This window comes from Centruroides sculpturatus, unplaced genomic scaffold (assembly GCF_000671375.1).
Source record: "Centruroides sculpturatus isolate CEXI.00-Female unplaced genomic scaffold, Cexi_2.0 scaffold188, whole genome shotgun sequence".
NCBI classification, from domain to species: domain Eukaryota; kingdom Metazoa; phylum Arthropoda; class Arachnida; order Scorpiones; family Buthidae; genus Centruroides; species Centruroides sculpturatus.
In genome coordinates, this window is record NW_019384404.1 from 753805 (window position 1) to 773626 (window position 19822).

General features: G+C 29.4%; 1 protein-coding gene across 1 annotated transcript in view; it reads left to right on the forward strand.

Moving 5' to 3' along the window:
• LOC111618763 (protein SMG9-like) overlaps positions 1–19822 on the forward strand; it is a 50436-nt gene that overhangs the window by 5689 nt on the left and 24925 nt on the right. The window contains exons 3-7 of the mRNA XM_023360337.1: positions 1464–1740; positions 8496–8590; positions 8675–8787; positions 10385–10493; positions 16951–17052. Of these exons, the coding sequence (XP_023216105.1) occupies positions 1464–1740; positions 8496–8590; positions 8675–8787; positions 10385–10493; positions 16951–17052 (696 nt within the window). The remainder of the gene's footprint in view (positions 1–1463; positions 1741–8495; positions 8591–8674; positions 8788–10384; positions 10494–16950; positions 17053–19822) is intronic.

The following is a 19822-nucleotide window of genomic DNA, read 5'->3' on the forward strand; positions in this document are numbered from 1 at the left end:
CTTAGCACCATATAAGGAAATTTATAAAGACCTTTTAACTAGAAGCAAGCAATCTAAAATTACATACATTTTGCAAAAGGTAAAGCATGGATCTGAAGATAATGCAGAAAAATGCTCAGAGGATAAGGATAACTTGCCAAAAGGAAAACGCTCTCGGTTAATTAATAGTGTTTTTAGTGATGACGAAGAAAACATTGTTTAATTTATATTAATATGTATCACTTAAAAAATTTTTATGAAGATATTTATCTTAATTATGAAAATATACTAGCATGTTTTTTAATTTTTGGAACCTAACCCTCTTTTTCATATTAGTTCTTTGTTTCGTATAACACGGATTCGCATAACATGGCAATTTTTTGGAACGTAACTACCGTGTTATACGGGGGTTACCTATAGTTGATGATAAAAATTTCTTCTTTTTTCTTTTCTTATATGTGTAAAATTAATACAGTTGAAACAAAATAATTTTAAAACAAAAAATAATAAATGAACGTAGTCATATATTTTATTCTGAATTAAATATTTTTGGGACATCAAAGTCTCATCATCAAATCAAATACTTTAAGTACATTAAATCTGAATAAAAACTAATGCCTTAAGAACATTCTAATCAAGTTAGAAAATTTCAGAACATTTCAAAAATTAAATAATATATTTAAAATATATGAAGTAAAGACAATTTTAGAAGTTTAGCAGTTGAATAGCTTTAGCATTTTTATAGATTTTACTTTCCTAGCTGTTATACATAACAAAACGAAGGCGTGGCAATCAATTAAAAAATGACCCATCAAGATTTTTACATTTTTGGACTTGGGACACCTTGAAATGTTGAGAAATGAAAAAAATTTAAGGGTTTTTTTCTGTATGTATGAATGTTAATGTGTGTGTGTGGATGGATGGTACAATTTTGTACATCCTCTTTGAAGCTTATTAACTCCTGTGCTTTTTGTCGAAAATTTCTGAAATCTTGCATGGAGGTGGAGGTTTGTATTAGGGGGATTGATACTATTAAATTTTGGTGATTAAAGGTCAAGGGGATGGAGAGTTAATGGAAGTTATATGTATTTCCAGTAGGGTCAGGCTTAATTTTACTTGTTATTAGAATTTATAATATTTATATAATACCCATCCCTAACCTCAAAATTAATTTTTATAATAGTTAAAAATATAAAAAGTTTTTAATAAATATCATAATAAATTGCACCACTAAATGTTGCCAGGAAAGTTAAGCAACTCGTTACTGGATTTTTTTTCAATGATTATATGAACTTACAGTATTGTCTGCTTCAAAGATACTGAATGAAACAATTCATTATTGCAAATTCAATTGTTTTTGTTCTAGGGAAGCAAAAATTAATTTTTAATTTTTTTATTTGTAAACTGTTTTTATGCTAAAAATTATTCTTATATTTATTATTTTGTAAATATTAATCATGGAATATTAAATTTATAAATTTTAGCAATCTCAAAGTGGAGATAGTGGTGTACCTCAAAGTCCAAATAAAAATATAGAAATGAAACCTCCAACAGTTCTTTTAAAAACAAGAGAAGGATCTGATAGAGATACCAGCAGATCTTGTTCACCAGGAGTTTCTTCTCCTTCATCAAATCAAAGTTTTCTTGAACGTACTAAAGAATCAGAAGGAACAGCATCGACTTTAACACAAAATAATAATTCTCAACCAGTTTATCATATTCAACAAAAAACATCACTAAGTAGTCATTCTACAGTAGAAGGTATATTTATGATTTATTCATAATCAAAATATAAAAACTAAGTAGAATTTATGTAAATTATTGTATTGTTTCTATTAAAAGTCTACTGGGCTTAAACATTTTCCCGAACATAAGTGTCTATTAAGATCTATATTTTCTGTTTATTATTTATGATAAAGCTGCACATAAAACATGAAATACTAGAAAATAGTAATAATTGTTTTACTACTAATTACTGCTTTATTTATCTATGTAAAAATTAAAAGTAATAGAAATTACTAATACAGTAAGACCCCACTTAATGCAGGGAATGTGTTCCTAGATGACAAAGCACTAAATGAAACAGCTAGTGTTACCACCCATCCGGTTTTCACTCAGACAGTCTGGGAATTGACTCACTGTCTGAGTGAACTATTAATTTTGTCAAGGAATTTTGTAGTGTGAAATTATGATGAAACAAAGTTCTTGCAAATATTTTTACAAATTTACACTATTTTAACAGTGAAAGAACTTACAATCACTGAAACTCATCTGCAATTCTGACATGTTAGTCTGTGTTTACGCAGATACGTGGTGTGCAACCTGTCAACTTTTTTTTTTCATGTACAATCGTATACGTCTCCAATATCCAATAGAGCTAAGTCATCTGTACCTGTTCTTTCTTAATTTAGGGCTACTTACGTTACTCCTACGCAAGTCCCTAGTCCCTAACTGTAACTGATTTAGAACCAGTATGCATGTTATTCTTTGCATTGTAAAATAACATTGCACATACGTCAGGAACTTCTGTTTGAACAAATCTGACCTGCCATCTGGATCAGTGATTTTGAAAAGGTGGCAACACTAGAAACAGCATTAAACAAGGTCATTTTAACATAGAATAAATAGGGAAAGGGGAACATGCGACCAAAAATAAACAAATTTTAGTATAATTTTAAGTTATTTTTATATTAATTTGTGTAATTATATATGTTAAATAACACTCAAACTTATGCACACAGAAATGTAAAGTTTATTTTTTATGACGAAGGTCCTGACTTTTCTGAAATTCTTGTTTTTTGCAATAAAGTCATGAAGTTTCATTTGTCACTTTCTTCTTTCCTTAAGCCAGGGTTGTCCAACCTTTTTTTCTAATGGGCCAAATTAGAAATTTATATATATTCAGTGGGCCACAAAGATACTTTATCTAAATGTATATGTTTTTAAAAAGTTCAAAATGTGAATATCAAATGTTAATAACAAATACAGTATTTTTTGTAATTATATATATTATTGTCAGTCAAAAAAGATTTTACTTCCACAAAAATAAAAATAAATTCAATGCCATTTTTTGACATTGTCTTCCTTTTATAATATTGTCAATATCTGCTTTTATGGTACTAGTCTTAATTCTAAGAATGTTAGTTAAATTGGAATCTCTCAACTTATTTCTTTCAGCAGTTTTGATGTTTTTCATGCACGAAAGAATTGTTCACAACAGTATATAGTACTCCATATGCATAACAGTTTTCTAGAAAAAATTACATTATTATGACATTGAAGTATATCCAGTGAAATGAGAATAATTTTTATGACATACTTTACCAAAATAAATGGAAATGCATCTAAAAAATGTGCAGGGTGCAGAAGGTTGTGGGCCACATAAAAATGTCAAGTGGGCTGCAGTGCAGCCCACGGGCCATAGGTTGGACACCCCTGCCTTAAGCAAATGTCAGTAGCAGAAGGTTGCATCCAAAACACCTCGTTTTGCTTTTGCACTCCTTTTAAAATTTGGATCATTCGCTATAATTTGATCAACGATTTCGGTTATCATTACCAAACTTTTACTAAGGAAACCTGTAGCAAGTTCTATGGATTCTTTGTTTCAGAATCTCTATTTTCCAGTTCTACATGAATTTCTTGTTCTGCCAGTTCTTGAAGGTTGTCATTGGTAAGGCTCTCACCAGAAATCTGCAGTGACTCCTCAATATCCTGATCGTCTACATCTAGTCCTACTGTATCAATTTGGTCAACCTAATGATACAGTGATAGGCTCTTCTTGTTGAGAATTCTTGGATATCTTCAGCCATAACTTCTTCCATACTTCGTTCATGCATTTATCAGTTAATTCTTGCCAAGCAAAGTTGATATTTCCTGTGGCATCTATGATATATTTTTTTCCAAAATTGCACCAAACATAGATTTAAAGAAAGTACACCTTTTTGCCACCTTTTGCTGATTGGTTCATGTTTCTAAATAATCATATTATATACAAATCAATGAAATGCCACGATAATTAAAATTAGTATAAATTTTGAGCTTTCTTTTAGGCTTTGAGCAGACCACATTATATCGAATCAGCAGGATCTTACTACTGTACTTTTAATTTTTATATAGATAAAGCAGAAATACAAATTGGTTAAAACATTGGATTGTGATTTTATTGTTTTTTTTTATTTTGAAAAATTATTGAAAATTTGATCCCTGCTGTTGCTATGGCTATAAGTAATTCTATAATAATATTTTAACAATGCAAATAATTATAGAAGTGGTTAGTGAAAAGAAGTAGAAGTGATCATCAAATTGTCAGCATCCAAAAAGTCAGATTCGCACATTCGCTTTACAGAGCACCAACCTCACCCAGTTTAGCGGGTGGAAGCCTAGGACCTCGGATGGATGCTACATGTATACCGCATCCAATTCTATCCAGGACTGGTTCCGGACTGTGTTAGCCACCTGCCCACTAGATATTTGGCCGCCCTCGCCCGCTTACATGAATCACAAGTAGATTTATAACTTAAACCAACCGATAAGAATTTACTGGTATGTTTTTATGATAGTTCTGTATAGTTGACAGAAGTTTAAAAAAAATTCATTAAAATATTTGATATTTTTATTTCGCTCTCCCATCTTATATTACTCACGGATTTCAATGTTAAACCAGTGATGTTACGATTTCGTATATCCCATCTTTAAGGGGATGTAGAAAAAAAACGTGTACAATTCTTGTACAATGTTAAAAAATTAACTGTTACTTTGACAGCATTATTTACAACTAAATTTAATGAATGAGAGAGATGCATGAGGTACAGAAAAAGCTCAGGAATTTATTTTCCTTAAATTTACGATTTATATATTTGTTGTCGTAAAAATTTGTCTTTCCACTTTTTTCCGAGACTACAAATATTCGAGTACAAAGTAACTGGTTTCGACTTATTTCTACTTAAGAAATAGTGAAATAATTGAGAGATTAGGGAATTGGGGACATAAACAAAACCCTGTTGAAAGAGCCGGAATATTACTTAAAAGCTTAACCAACCCAATCTCTAGCTGAGTACAGCGGAAACTGATTTCTTCATAATATTAGACATAATATAAACAGAAATTTTTCCAGTTCAACGAGAGTGACCGAAAAGTTGTAAATTTTGGAAATTCCCGTGGACACCTGGTCCTAAAACAAATTAGTTAGAAAACAAATGACAGACAATCTATTAAGTTTAACATATTTAGATTTTTACAGCTATGGTGAGAAACATTTAAAATTTACAACAACCCTGTCGCATCCTTTGAGATATACTAGTGATGTGACAAAAGAGGCATTTGACATTGACTGGTATCGGCACCCTTGGGATTTGGCATCCCGCGTGCATGCACGCACCACACACCTAGCAGGACCGTCTCTGATTCCACTCATAGGGAGCTATTTGACTAAGATTTAAAAGTAAAAAATATTTTATGTTGTTTTTATGTATGTTTCTTACAAAGCTATATTTAATTATAATTTTTTTTTTAAAGTATATTCATACAATTGAAGAATATTTTGTACCAGGTATGTATATCCACCANCTTCCAGTATTTTCTAAATTTAATATTAATTTAATTATTAAATTTAATAAAGCACATAATTCCTACCTCTAGTGCCAAATTATTTATTTATTAATAGTAGTGGTAAAGTAGCCTGACCTAATCCAGTAATTGTTTGGCTTTAATTTTGGCTTGATTAAAATTAAAGCCAAACTAAAATGAAACAAACAAACAACATCAGTTGTTTGTTTGTTTGTTTAATTTTAGTTTGGATTTAAACAACATCAGTTGTTTGTTTAATTAATTTTAGGTTAATCAGTATAAATAAAGATGGGCCTTTGATGATTAGAATATTAAAATCAATTAACCATTTTTTTTTTTCCTTTAAATTCTTCTATGCTGTGGGCACTAAGAGGGCCTCTTTCTAGCAAGCCCACAATGGAGCAACTGGGTTGTGAGGGACAGGGCCTGACATATCCAGATGGACCACCTCCCAAAAAATTTCCAGGAATTTTTCAGGAGGTGGTCCATCTGGATATGTCACATCAACTCTGGGAAAAGTTCCTGGGAATTTTTTGACTTATCTGAATACGATTCTGGGTCCCCAGAGCAGTAGGCTGCCACCTTGACTGCTCGGCCATCTGGCCCCAATTAACCATTACAATATATACAAATTAGTGAAATGTTAACTTAATATCTGGGTCAGGGATGCAGCCAAAAATTTTTGAGTGTGGATCACCCTCATGGCTAAAAATGTAATATCCTAATAACCTACAATACTAACAACACATTATACATGAAATTAACAAAACTGTCTTTGGTCATTTAAAAATTCTTTTATGGTGATGAAATTAACACTTTAATGCTAATAGAATTATCACTTGTTTTTATTATAGATAAAGGGATAGTTCTATTAGCACTAAAGTGTTAATTTCATCACCATAAAAGAATTTTTAAATGTCCAAAGACAGTTTTGTTTATTTCATATGTAATTATTAACTTGAAGAAGAATATATTTTATTTAACATCACATTATTGTGAAAAGAGCTATCATATCAGTATGATAGCTCTTTGTATGTCATATGCAAACCAGTGGTACACATGACAATGTTCAATAAAAGAAAAGATGAACAAGTAAGAACAAATATTAAATTTTAATTTTTTTAAACTCATGTAGCCTAGTATTTGAGAACAATGCATCTATTTTTGTTTTAAATACTGTAAGAATTGAATGTCACAAGCTGTGGGCAACTGCTTTGTGACATTCAGTTCTTACAGTATTTAAAGTTAAACTTGAGTGAGACCGCAGTGGCGACCACAAAGAGTGAGGGGAGGAAGAGCATTAGTGTGGAAAATGCTGCTCCATTTTACTCTATATGGTTACATTCTTGGGGTGATTTATCCAGAGATTTGTGCACAGAATTCATGCAAAGTAGAAATACACTAAAATTTCAGATTTATTCTTAAATGCATGATTGCAAACTTAAACAACTTTTTGATTTATATCAAGTATAAAGAACTAATTTATTGACATAAATAAGATAAAGTTAAATAAATAAAAATCATTTGGAAGCTATCTGAATCAAATTAATAAAGAAAATAAATTAAAGGCAGGTGGCATTTAAAATAGTCATTCAATAATTGTCCAAGTGTTCTATGAGGTGTTGAGGGTTGAAAATATAAACTTTTAGTTGTTATCATGGATGGTATACTTTATGGATGGATGGGTTGATACTTTTGATCTCTCATATGGTTATCTTAGTTCTCATTAATGGTAAAATACTCAACACTCAAAAACATGTTTTTTTTCTTTTTTAAATATCTTAATGCATTAGTAAAGTGCATCAATCTCCTCACGGTTTTTAATTAAACCAAACCAGACTTATGTAAACTAAAAAGATTTCATTCAATTTTTCATGAATGACTTCCTATATAACTACATTAACAAAATTAATGTATCTTCAGTACTTTTGGAATGAAAAGGTTGCAAATGACTCACCCTGTATATACTGAGTGTTTTTGAAAGGTCTCACTAAACTTTAACAGCATGTTCTATGGATTATAAAAATGAAAATATTTCATCCAGGCATATGTCCAAAAATGTTTCCTTTCAAAATTATAGCCATTTTAAAATTAGATGTAATTAAAATGTTTTTATGTAATACAAATTAATATCAATCTATGTTTTCTAGTAACATTTTAATTAAACAGTTCTTTAATACAATGAACTATTTAATTAAAATCAACCAAACTTAGAAATGGTGGACATTTATTTTATGCATGGCTGAGCTAATAGCAATAAACATGAATCACAACTGTACAGAGAACTTTTTGATTTCTGTAACCTGGAAAGGAACTGTTTTCAGACATACATTTATATGGAATTTTTTTCATATTTATGACTTATAGAAGACAAAGTTTTGCAAGACCTTACAAAAACATCCTATATACTGTATGTTCATTATACACAAACTTCTTAACTTAGGAAAATAATTTTTGTAACGAGCAGTTATTTATTGTAACATTGTCACAATTCACTTAAGTTTAATAGTTTCTTGGCCCTGTACATCGTACTTTTTATGTTAATGATGAAGTCATGCCAGTCATGTGTCTAACTCTGTTCAGGAGAAAATTTTTTAATTGAAATAAAGTGACTTCTGGCCCAAAGCGGGCATTTATATATAGTTAATTGGGGCCTCCTGCTCCTAAGCTTTCCATATATGGCCTTGACTTTCATCTATTTAACACCATTCTTGAGATTAAGGAAAGACAGACAGACAACAGTGGAAATTTATAGGACTACAATTTTTTCAAATTGCAGCTAAATGATTCATTTGAATATTTGATGTAACTGTTCTATCTGTACTATCTTAATCTAGGCCTGAACATTAGTTGAGTGTTTTTAACTATTTATTATGAAATTAAAAATATTTAAGTAATTGCAATTAAATAAACTTTTAATAAAATGAATAATTTTAGGATTTTTATTTTAGTTGGAAATGATCAGAAATTATGTCCATCACTTGAAATGAATTCCCCTGTAAAGTTGGTAGATGAATCCTTACAATGGTGTGACAATGCTATGGAAGTTAGTATTTAAAATTTAATCTTAATTAATTAAATTAACTTATAATCAATTATATATTATTAAAACAATAAATTAAATTTACAGTTTTTGCAAGATCAAACAGATTTTTATGTAATTGGAGTTGTTGGATTACAAGGTTCTGGTAAATCTACAGTTCTGTCAATTTTATCTGGGCATTATGGACAGGATGGAGGAAAGTAAGTAAAATAATTTAATTAATAATTAAGATTAATAAAAATAGTTATCTATTAACAATTAAAATATTTTCTGTAAAGTTGAAAATGTTTGCTATTTTAAGAATTTGTTTCCTTTAATAAATAACTTATAAAAAGGATTTATTAAACTTCTCTTCAAAGTTTATTAAAAATTTGAAGAGAAGCTTAATAGGAATTTTAGAATAAGGATATAAACAATATTTTTTACTTTGAAGTTCAAAATTTTGAATTTAGCAGGTTGTAAAGGTGAAATTTAGACATTTAATTTTTTTTCCTGGAAATGACTGTAAAAAAATGTTCTAGAACATTTGTTATGTGTATGTAAGTAGAGTAACCAATGGGCATTTTATTACATATTTCATTGGAAATAGATTCATCAGAAATGACTGACAATATGAAACTTTCAGAAGAACACATTTGCATGCTGTTGCTCTATCACTTCAAAAGTGGTCATAATGCAATGAAGGCTCACAATCTCATCTGCAAGGCATTTGGTAAGGACACAGTCAAGAGACAAACCTGCTACAATCTGCTCAAGAAATTGAAGGATGGATATTTCTTGCTTCAAGATGAACTCCATCCAGGCATGATTCAACCATTGATGATTTCATTATTTTACAACTAATAGATAATAATCCACAGTTGACCACCAGAGAATTAACACAACTTTCTGTACACTCCAAAAATTGACAGTCTGATACCACAACAACAACATACTAGCATATAAAGCAAAGATCACCTTATAGAATCTGGCCAATCTGGGCTGGTAGGTTCTTCCTCATCCACCTTATTGTCCAGATTTGGTGCCAACTGATTACTATCTACTGTATTTCATGCCTTGTAGAATCATATTGACAATATACAATTCAATGACAGTATCCATGTGATAATGATGCTCAAGACTTTCTTCAAAGAAATACCCCAGTCATTCTATGCTCACAGGATTGAAAGTTTGAAGCAAAAGTGGTGAGTTGTGATCGATATTGATGGTGATTACCTACTAAGACTAAACTGAACTGATTGTCAATAAAGTTTTTTTCAAAATGTTTAAATTTCACCTTTACAATCTGATACAATCAAAAATCTTTTCATGTTGTTTTTTTCTGTTTGTGAAAATTTTATTTGTAATTCATTTGCTGTACATTCTGATTAGCTTGTAACATTTAATTTAATTTCACAAAATATTTTATTTTTATAAAGAGATACTAACTGACTATTAAAAAATGCAATAATTTCAACTTTTGTATTTTAATACTACAGTTTATTGTTTGATTTTATATATAATTCATTCTTTGTATTTGTTATATATTTCTCTTTCTGATGATAATCTTTCAATATAAATTATCTATATTATTTTTTATTAATAGAATAAAGAATTTTAATTTTATTTTTTTGTAATAAATATATTAAAATATTCTATTGAATATTTTATTCTAAGTTTTATTTACAAAAAGTTGTTTTATTTTATTTTGCATAAAATATATAAATTATTATATATCTATTTGTCATATTTTTGAATATTTTTACTTATTTCCTGAGCATGTGACAATATGATGTCTCTTCATTTGTGCATCTTTAGAATGCTTTTCAAGCATCAAACAAGAGAACATAAAGAATTAGGAGAGCATTGCACTGTTGGAATAGATGTATATGTTACAAGTGAAAGAGTAATATTACTAGATACTCAGGTAAATTGAATCTAAAAAATTGAAAAGGCTGTTAATTATTTTTTCATGAATAACATTTTTTAAAGAACTAAAATAATATAGTTATATTAGTACATAACAGTGGTGTGCTGTCATTGGAAGCAGTGGATGTGCCATTTCCCTTGTATTTTCTAAAAAATAAATACATTTTAATTTTAATTATATGAAAATAATCGCACAATATTTTATTATAACCACATTATGTATCTTATTAAAAATTTCCATACTACACATGAAAAAAAAGATAAGATTGCTATTGTATATTCGAATATTAGTGGCGGAGTGGAAGCGCTGAATTGTCAGCATCCAAAAAGTCAGATTCGCACATTCGCTTTACAGAGCACCAACCTCACCCAGTTTAGCGGGTGGAAGCCTAGGACCTCGGATGGATGCTACATGTATACCGCATCCAATTCTATCCAGGACTGGTTCCGGACTGTGTTAGCCACCTGCCCACTAGATATTTGGCCGCCCTCGCCCGCTTACATGAATCACAAGTAGATTTATAACTTAAACCAACCGATAAGAATTTACTGGTATGTTTTTATGATAGTTCTGTATAGTTGACAGAAGTTTAAAAAAAATTCATTAAAATATTTGATATTTTTATTTCGCTCTCCCATCTTATATTACTCACGGATTTCAATGTTAAACCAGTGATGTTACGATTTCGTATATCCCATCTTTAAGGGGATGTAGAAAAAAAACGTGTACAATTCTTGTACAATGTTAAAAAATTAACTGTTACTTTGACAGCATTATTTACAACTAAATTTAATGAATGAGAGAGATGCATGAGGTACAGAAAAAGCTCAGGAATTTATTTTCCTTAAATTTACGATTTATATATTTGTTGTCGTAAAAATTTGTCTTTCCACTTTTTTCCGAGACTACAAATATTCGAGTACAAAGTAACTGGTTTCGACTTATTTCTACTTAAGAAATAGTGAAATAATTGAGAGATTAGGGAATTGGGGACATAAACAAAACCCTGTTGAAAGAGCCGGAATATTACTTAAAAGCTTAACCAACCCAATCTCTAGCTGAGTACAGCGGAAACTGATTTCTTCATAATATTAGACATAATATAAACAGAAATTTTTCCAGTTCAACGAGAGTGACCGAAAAGTTGTAAATTTTGGAAATTCCCGTGGACACCTGGTCCTAAAACAAATTAGTTAGAAAACAAATGACAGACAATCTATTAAGTTTAACATATTTAGATTTTTACAGCTATGGTGAGAAACATTTAAAATTTACAACAACCCTGTCGCATCCTTTGAGATATACTAGTGATGTGACAAAAGAGGCATTTGACATTGACTGGTATCGGCACCCTTGGGATTTGGCATCCCGCGTGCATGCACGCACCACACACCTAGCAGGACCGTCTCTGATTCCACTCATAGGGAGCTATTTGACTAAGATTTAAAAGTAAAAAATATTTTATGTTGTTTTTATGTATGTTTCTTACAAAGCTATATTTAATTATAATTTTTTTTTAAAAGTATATTCATACAATTGAAGAATATTTTGTACCAGGTATGTAAATCCACCACACATTTTATTTCACCAAGTAAGTTTTTATCATTTTATTTTTAATTGTAGTCCTTATATCGTGGCTGGCGATTCAGAATGTAATTGTGATATTGAAAATTTATTTTAAAAAAGTTTTGGCTCAAGATCATATAATGAAAAAGAAAACATTATTAAAAGAGAAAGGCCAATGACTAAGTTAAATATAAACACTTCAATAAAAAAATTTGTTTGACATTTTCACGATAAAATGGCTTTGTAAATCCATAAAAATGCAAAAATTGTTTTGTTGGCTTGCCTACTATTTTCAAATGAAATTAGCGTGTGGAATAAGAATGGCTTTGACAATTTAGCTGGCAAAAGACACGAAAAATCGTCAATTCTTTCGTATTTGAAGCAATTTGGAAATCAAAGAGGAATAGAATTTAACGTTAGGAAATAATATAAAATAAATATTAAATTATAACGAGATAGTTATGGCTAATAGATATATTTAAATTAATATATGTTATATGTTTTTATCAAAGCAAGAATCGGCATTTAGAGGGCATAGGGAATCTATTGAATCTAATAACAGAGGTAATTATATTGAACTTTATTAATAACTATTAATAACTATTTATTAATTACATCAGATAAACAATTTATTAAAAATGCATTTAAAGAATTAACTGATTGCCCCTGGAAGTCAGCTTTTTACAGAAACACAGCTTCCCTATCATCAAATGTCACGGCACGCCACTGGTACATAAATATTAGTAATCAAATACTTGTGATTATTCAGTATATGTGATTAGTTAAATAATGATAAATGAGTGGGAAAAAAAATTAATTGTATTGTATAAAAAAGTAACTACATTGGTAGTGGTGCTTCGTTCTTTGGGATAATTTAATTCATTCTGAGAGGCTGTTCAAACTTTGAATTGTTTGAAATCAAATAAATTTTTGCCATTAGAAATAATGGAAAGTGAATTATCCATTTCCAGACCCTAACAAAATCCAGTTTGATAAACTTAAAACAGCAAATACACATACCATATTTTTGCAGATTGTCCAGCATGTCAGTCTTTGTGGGGGAGATCATGAGATCAGATATTTCTATATGGTAAAAACTGGTATGCTGGTTTAAGTGAGGTTATACATCCCTCTATAGAGGGCATGTGAAACTTACAAATGCCAGCTTTTATTCTAAAACTGTGAAACTGTCAGCATTATGTCAAAAATCATGATTATCTGTTTTGTTTCTGCATTTTTCATGTCTTCTTTCTAATGATGTCAAATACTTGCAGAATGCTGAAAGTACTTTTTTTTAGTGTTTATTTTATTGTAATTTGATCCAAAAATTCAGAAACTCACTGTAAATTATCTCAAATTACACTGATTAACATCCACTGTGTGTGAAATTTGATAGGATGATGTTATCTTTCAAGTTAGGGTAGACTCAGTGCAACCCACACAAACTACTACTACTATTACACTAATGTTAACAAGCCACTAATTGTTTTATTGCTCTCTAAAAGAAAACTCTCTTCAGCCAGTCAAATTACAATGTTGTTATTTTATTGTACTTAGGATAATGTTTTCTTTAACAACTAGTTTTATTAGATCTGATTAATTTTATTTTTTAGTTGCAGTTCAGCTGATATGCTGGAAACCCTGTGGTTATCAGCATGTTGTTCTCTCAGTTGTATGCAGCATGCTGGTCAGTCTGCAAAAATACAGTAATAAAAGGTATCACTAATAATTAAATGCCCTAATAGTAAATTAAAACATGAAAACAATAAAGAAAATATGTAAATGCTATATAATGAAGTAAAAATTATCAATACATTTACTTGTTGCACACTGTTGACTTCAGCATCTTAAATGTGGCTGCCCAATTTGCCACTTGTGTACCACTTTAATGATAAGTTACTTTTTCATCTCAATTGTCATTATTACAACCTACCTCTTAGACTTTGTTGCTTCCACCACTTCTCAGATGCCATGATTAATAATTGAGCCCTTGTTTTGAAGAAATAAAAATTTTATTTAATGACATAAAGAGTTAAATCTACTGAGGCTTCTTTTTCACTAAACAGGAAATGGCAACACAATTTTTAAATTTTTTTTTTAAGCTTTAAACATGAGGAATAATAATAGTAATAATAATGCTAATGATACATTAAAATAAAAAATAATTTTGTTAACATAAAAAAACTAAAATTATAAAAGTTTGAACCTGAATCATTTAGCACCAGTACCTAGCATGTGCCACTTGGCTATTGTCATTCCAAGGAGACATGAAATTTTCAAAAGCCTATAAGCCAAATACTCATTTTTCATAGGCCTGTTTTTCAGAAACACTTGAGAAGTGGGTCCTATTATTTTGACAAACAGCTGTTTGTGTTTAGGGCTACATACTCACCAAGTTTTGTTTGAATCGAAGACCTGAACATCTGACCCTCTTCTTGTAAGCTTAATTAAAATTAATTTGAAGTGATTCTAACTAAAGATGGGAGTATTTGAATGCAAGAGTTGAGAACTATTCAATTGCCTATTCCAGTTCTGAAAACTAATAATAAGAAGACTGTATGTTTACTTAGCATGTGACCATTTCAATGGCATGGTCCAGAATTGTTCTCAGAATAAAGTTTGTGCTGTTGTGACTGTTTTATCTGAAGACAATTTTACTTATTTATTTACAAGTTGAATCTGTTTTCTGATTTATCCATGTTAAATTACATTCTTTGCACTCAAAATCCTTTTCTATTTGTGCAAGAACATGTTTCTGGCCTATAGTAAGATTTAACATAGGAAATTGTTCTATTTTAAAGAATTTTTTCTATTTAGACAGATTTCCATTTTATTCCATTTTAGACAAGTTTTACTTTATATTATTATAAATTACGAAGTTACTAATCTACTATTAAAAAATTTTGTATTGATTTCATAAATTAAATTAAATTGCATAGCATATCTTTATTACAAATTAAGACAGTTAAGGCTGTAGCATTATAGTGCTATAATGCTTCAAAAGTCCCACTTACTGCTTATGGTCTACTATAAATTATAAGTAGTATGCAGGACTTCATTTGTTAAATGCTGCATTGAGTTTTTTATATAGTCTAGCATTGTAATGCTATACATCAGGGATGGCCAACATGTAGACCGCAGTCGACCGCAAAGGTTTTGAAAGTAGCCCGCGAAGCTAAAGTTGAACAATTTGCTTTCACTTAATGTTTAAAAATCTTAATTCAATAATTCATTCTTACAATAATAGACTGTCTGTGCAACGTACCCATACTGTTTGTATTTATCCCGATGAACCATGCAAATGAATGTTAATGCAGGCGCATATAAAAATCCTAAAATTGTTTGCCCATATTCATAGTTGCCCGTTGACTATATTTTACCAAAAATGTAGCCCCTAAGGGATAAAAGTTTGGCCACACCTGCTATACATGCTACAATACCAGCTGCTATATATAACCTGGTCTGTGCCAGCCTTTAGTCATTTAATAGTTCTGATGATAAGTTTTTATATTAAACTGTATATTTAAGTGAATAATATCTGCAGAAAAATGTACAATATTAAAATGGTACAAAATTTGATCAATATTTGACCATATTTTCTGAATTGGTTATTTTGATTCTTGCAATAAATTTATTTATATTTCACATTGTGAAAAGTATGAGTGATGATGATGTAGTTTTAATACTCTTATTTCAAAATATTTAACACATTAGATTTATAAACATTGTGAGAATGCATTTCATGAATATAAATGATTTTATAGAATAGCTATACATTTATATATATTTTTTAGAAAGAATGAATAAATGGTGAAGATGTACTGCACCCAGTGATTGGATTCGGATGGTTTGCACCAGTTTGGCAGAACTAATTCCTAAAATATTTTTAATTTGCTGAACCAATTGTTAAAATTGTACTTGTGATATTTGTATAAACAATTTATTGCAAAAATCTGTGTATACATAAGACTGCCAGCTTTTTAACAGTTCAGTGCAGACTGGATAGAATGAAAGAGAAATGTCACACACTAGAGCAGTAGTTTTCAACTGTGATGCTGCAAAAACACTTCAGGGGTTCCACAAAATGGATTAATGGAAGAAGGCAATGCAACACTTTGTCCATCTGCTGAGGAGCAGTGCTGCCTAGGAGAACTTTCTGTAGAAAATAGACCACTATTTATGTGTTAGACTTGATGGAAACCAGAATTTTACATGGCCAGCTCATTAGTGAGATCTGAAGATAAAAACTTGTGACAAGTGTTTAATGGTTTTATCCATTTGGCCACTGAAGGTCACTGTTGCCACAAAATATAGTGCTGAGCAGTGCCATAATGTTAATATGTTTTACTAAATGTACTAAATGCTCAGTATCTTTATATTAATAAAGAAATAAGGCTGTCACAAGAAAAAATTTTAAGTTGAGGGTGCCACTATTGAGTTGAAAAACACTGCAATAGAACAAAAAGCAAGTGAGAATTTGTTGTTGTTGCAATCGCAATTGACCTGTCACAATTAAAGATCTGAAGTGATGGTCTCTTTACAATTTTTTATATTGCTTGCGGGCCCTTTAAAATTAACTACAATTAACATATAGGCTACTGTTGCCAAAACATTTTTTGACAAACAATTATTTATTCAGAAAATGGCAAATCTTAGTTATCAAATGTACGTTGAATGGGATGCGTGCATCTGCTTTGCCTGAAATGATCCCTTCATGGTCCCACTGAAACTGCTTTGCAGTTTCCTAGATGACCACAGACCCCAGTTTGAGAACCATCAATCTAAATTTAAGTTTTGTTAAGTAAATTGATCTTTTAACAATTATTGAATATTTTATAACAATAAATTTTATTCTGAGTTCATTAAAAATCATATTTTATATATATAGCCCATACTTAGTGCTTCTGTAATGGATCAAATTATACAATATGAAAAGAAAATACCAGGAGGTACTGATTATCATTCTACAGAAAATGCTTTACAAATGCAGGTATGTATATTGCATGGGAAAAACATAAAATAAAATTATATATATATAGTCAAACTTTTATATAACAAATTGTATCTGGGAAACATGCAGAATTTGTTGTATAGAATATTCATTAAATGGAAAATACACTAGGAGTGAAAAGAAATCAGTTTTATTTTCCATTGCATATAGTCTTGTTCTTACATTAATAACAAAATAAAGTAATAGCATTTTAGATGAAAAAATCAAACACAAAATATAATAAATATAGTATTTTTTTTAAATTGAGAAGAAATGTTTTGATGAAATGTTGAAAAACATTTTTTTACACTGTACATTTTTTTAATCAAGTTATTTCATTTAAAATGAACAATTCTAATATTAAATAATCAAAAATTCCGTTTTTGATTTTTTACAGTTATGAACAAATTAAAAACATGTATTTGAAGCTGTTTCAGCTTTGAATTATTGTACCATTATAGTACTATATAGTACAATAATAAATTATTGTACCATTATAGTACTAGTAATGGCAGTTAGGTGGTGATGCATTGTGGAAATAAGTCATTTTAACTAATTTGACACCTATCAATGTGAAAAATATGTTTTTATTATGTCTGGCTTTCAAAAGTTTTGTCATATAGAAATTAAACTTTACCAAATAAGGACATATTTAATTGTTAAAAGGACATATTTTCAACATTCTACAGAAAAATTTATTTAAAAGAGAAATTTATGGTCTAGACTTCATAATATGGAAGTTTGACTATGTGATTATTAAATAATTTTATTGCACATTTGATGATGATAAACCAAATTTCTTCAACTTAAAACTAAAATATGAATTATAAATTTATTTAAAAGTGAAGCTGGAATTATATATGCATGTGCATGGCAGCCCAAAAAGAAAAGTACATGTACAAGTAAACAGATTTAGCGTAGAAAAATACAAGTCTTCTACTTGGAAATAGAAAATTAAAAGTTTTCTTATATATATNTAAGATTAATAAAAATAGTTATCTATTAACAATTAAAATATTTTCTGTAAAGTTGAAAATGTTTGCTATTTTAAGAATTTGTTTCCTTTAATAAATAACTTATAAAAAGGATTTATTAAACTTCTCTTCAAAGTTTATTAAAAATTTGAAGAGAAGCTTAATAGGAATTTTAGAATAAGGATATAAACAATATTTTTTACTTTGAAGTTCAAAATTTTGAATTTAGCAGGTTGTAAAGGTGAAATTTAGACATTTAATTTTTTTTCCTGGAAATGACTGTAAAAAAATGTTCTAGAACATTTGTTATGTGTATGTAAGTAGAGTAACCAATGGGCATTTTATTACATATTTCATTGGAAATAGATTCATCAGAAATGACTGACAATATGAAACTTTCAGAAGAACACATTTGCATGCTGTTGCTCTATCACTTCAAAAGTGGTCATAATGCAATGAAGGCTCACAATCTCATCTGCAAGGCATTTGGTAAGGACACAGTCAAGAGACAAACCTGCTACAATCTGCTCAAGAAATTGAAGGATGGATATTTCTTGCTTCAAGATGAACTCCATCCAGGCATGATTCAACCATTGATGATTTCATTATTTTACAACTAATAGATAATAATCCACAGTTGACCACCAGAGAATTAACACAACTTTCTGTACACTCCAAAAATTGACAGTCTGATACCACAACAACAACATACTAGCATATAAAGCAAAGATCACCTTATAGAATCTGGCCAATCTGGGCTGGTAGGTTCTTCCTCATCCACCTTATTGTCCAGATTTGGTGCCAACTGATTACTATCTACTGTATTTCATGCCTTGTAGAATCATATTGACAATATACAATTCAATGACAGTATCCATGTGATAATGATGCTCAAGACTTTCTTCAAAGAAATACCCCAGTCATTCTATGCTCACAGGATTGAAAGTTTGAAGCAAAAGTGGTGAGTTGTGATCGATATTGATGGTGATTACCTACTAAGACTAAACTGAACTGATTGTCAATAAAGTTTTTTTCAAAATGTTTAAATTTCACCTTTACAATCTGATACAATCAAAAATCTTTTCATGTTGTTTTTTTCTGTTTGTGAAAATTTTATTTGTAATTCATTTGCTGTACATTCTGATTAGCTTGTAACATTTAATTTAATTTCACAAAATATTTTATTTTTATAAAGAGATACTAACTGACTATTAAAAAATGCAATAATTTCAACTTTTGTATTTTAATACTACAGTTTATTGTTTGATTTTATATATAATTCATTCTTTGTATTTGTTATATATTTCTCTTTCTGATGATAATCTTTCAATATAAATTATCTATATTATTTTTTATTAATAGAATAAAGAATTTTAATTTTATTTTTTTGTAATAAATATATTAAAATATTCTATTGAATATTTTATTCTAAGTTTTATTTACAAAAAGTTGTTTTATTTTATTTTGCATAAAATATATAAATTATTATATATCTATTTGTCATATTTTTGAATATTTTTACTTATTTCCTGAGCATGTGACAATATGATGTCTCTTCATTTGTGCATCTTTAGAATGCTTTTCAAGCATCAAACAAGAGAACATAAAGAATTAGGAGAGCATTGCACTGTTGGAATAGATGTATATGTTACAAGTGAAAGAGTAATATTACTAGATACTCAGGTAAATTGAATCTAAAAAATTGAAAAGGCTGTTAATTATTTTTTCATGAATAACATTTTTTAAAGAACTAAAATAATATAGTTATATTAGTACATAACAGTGGTGTGCTGTCA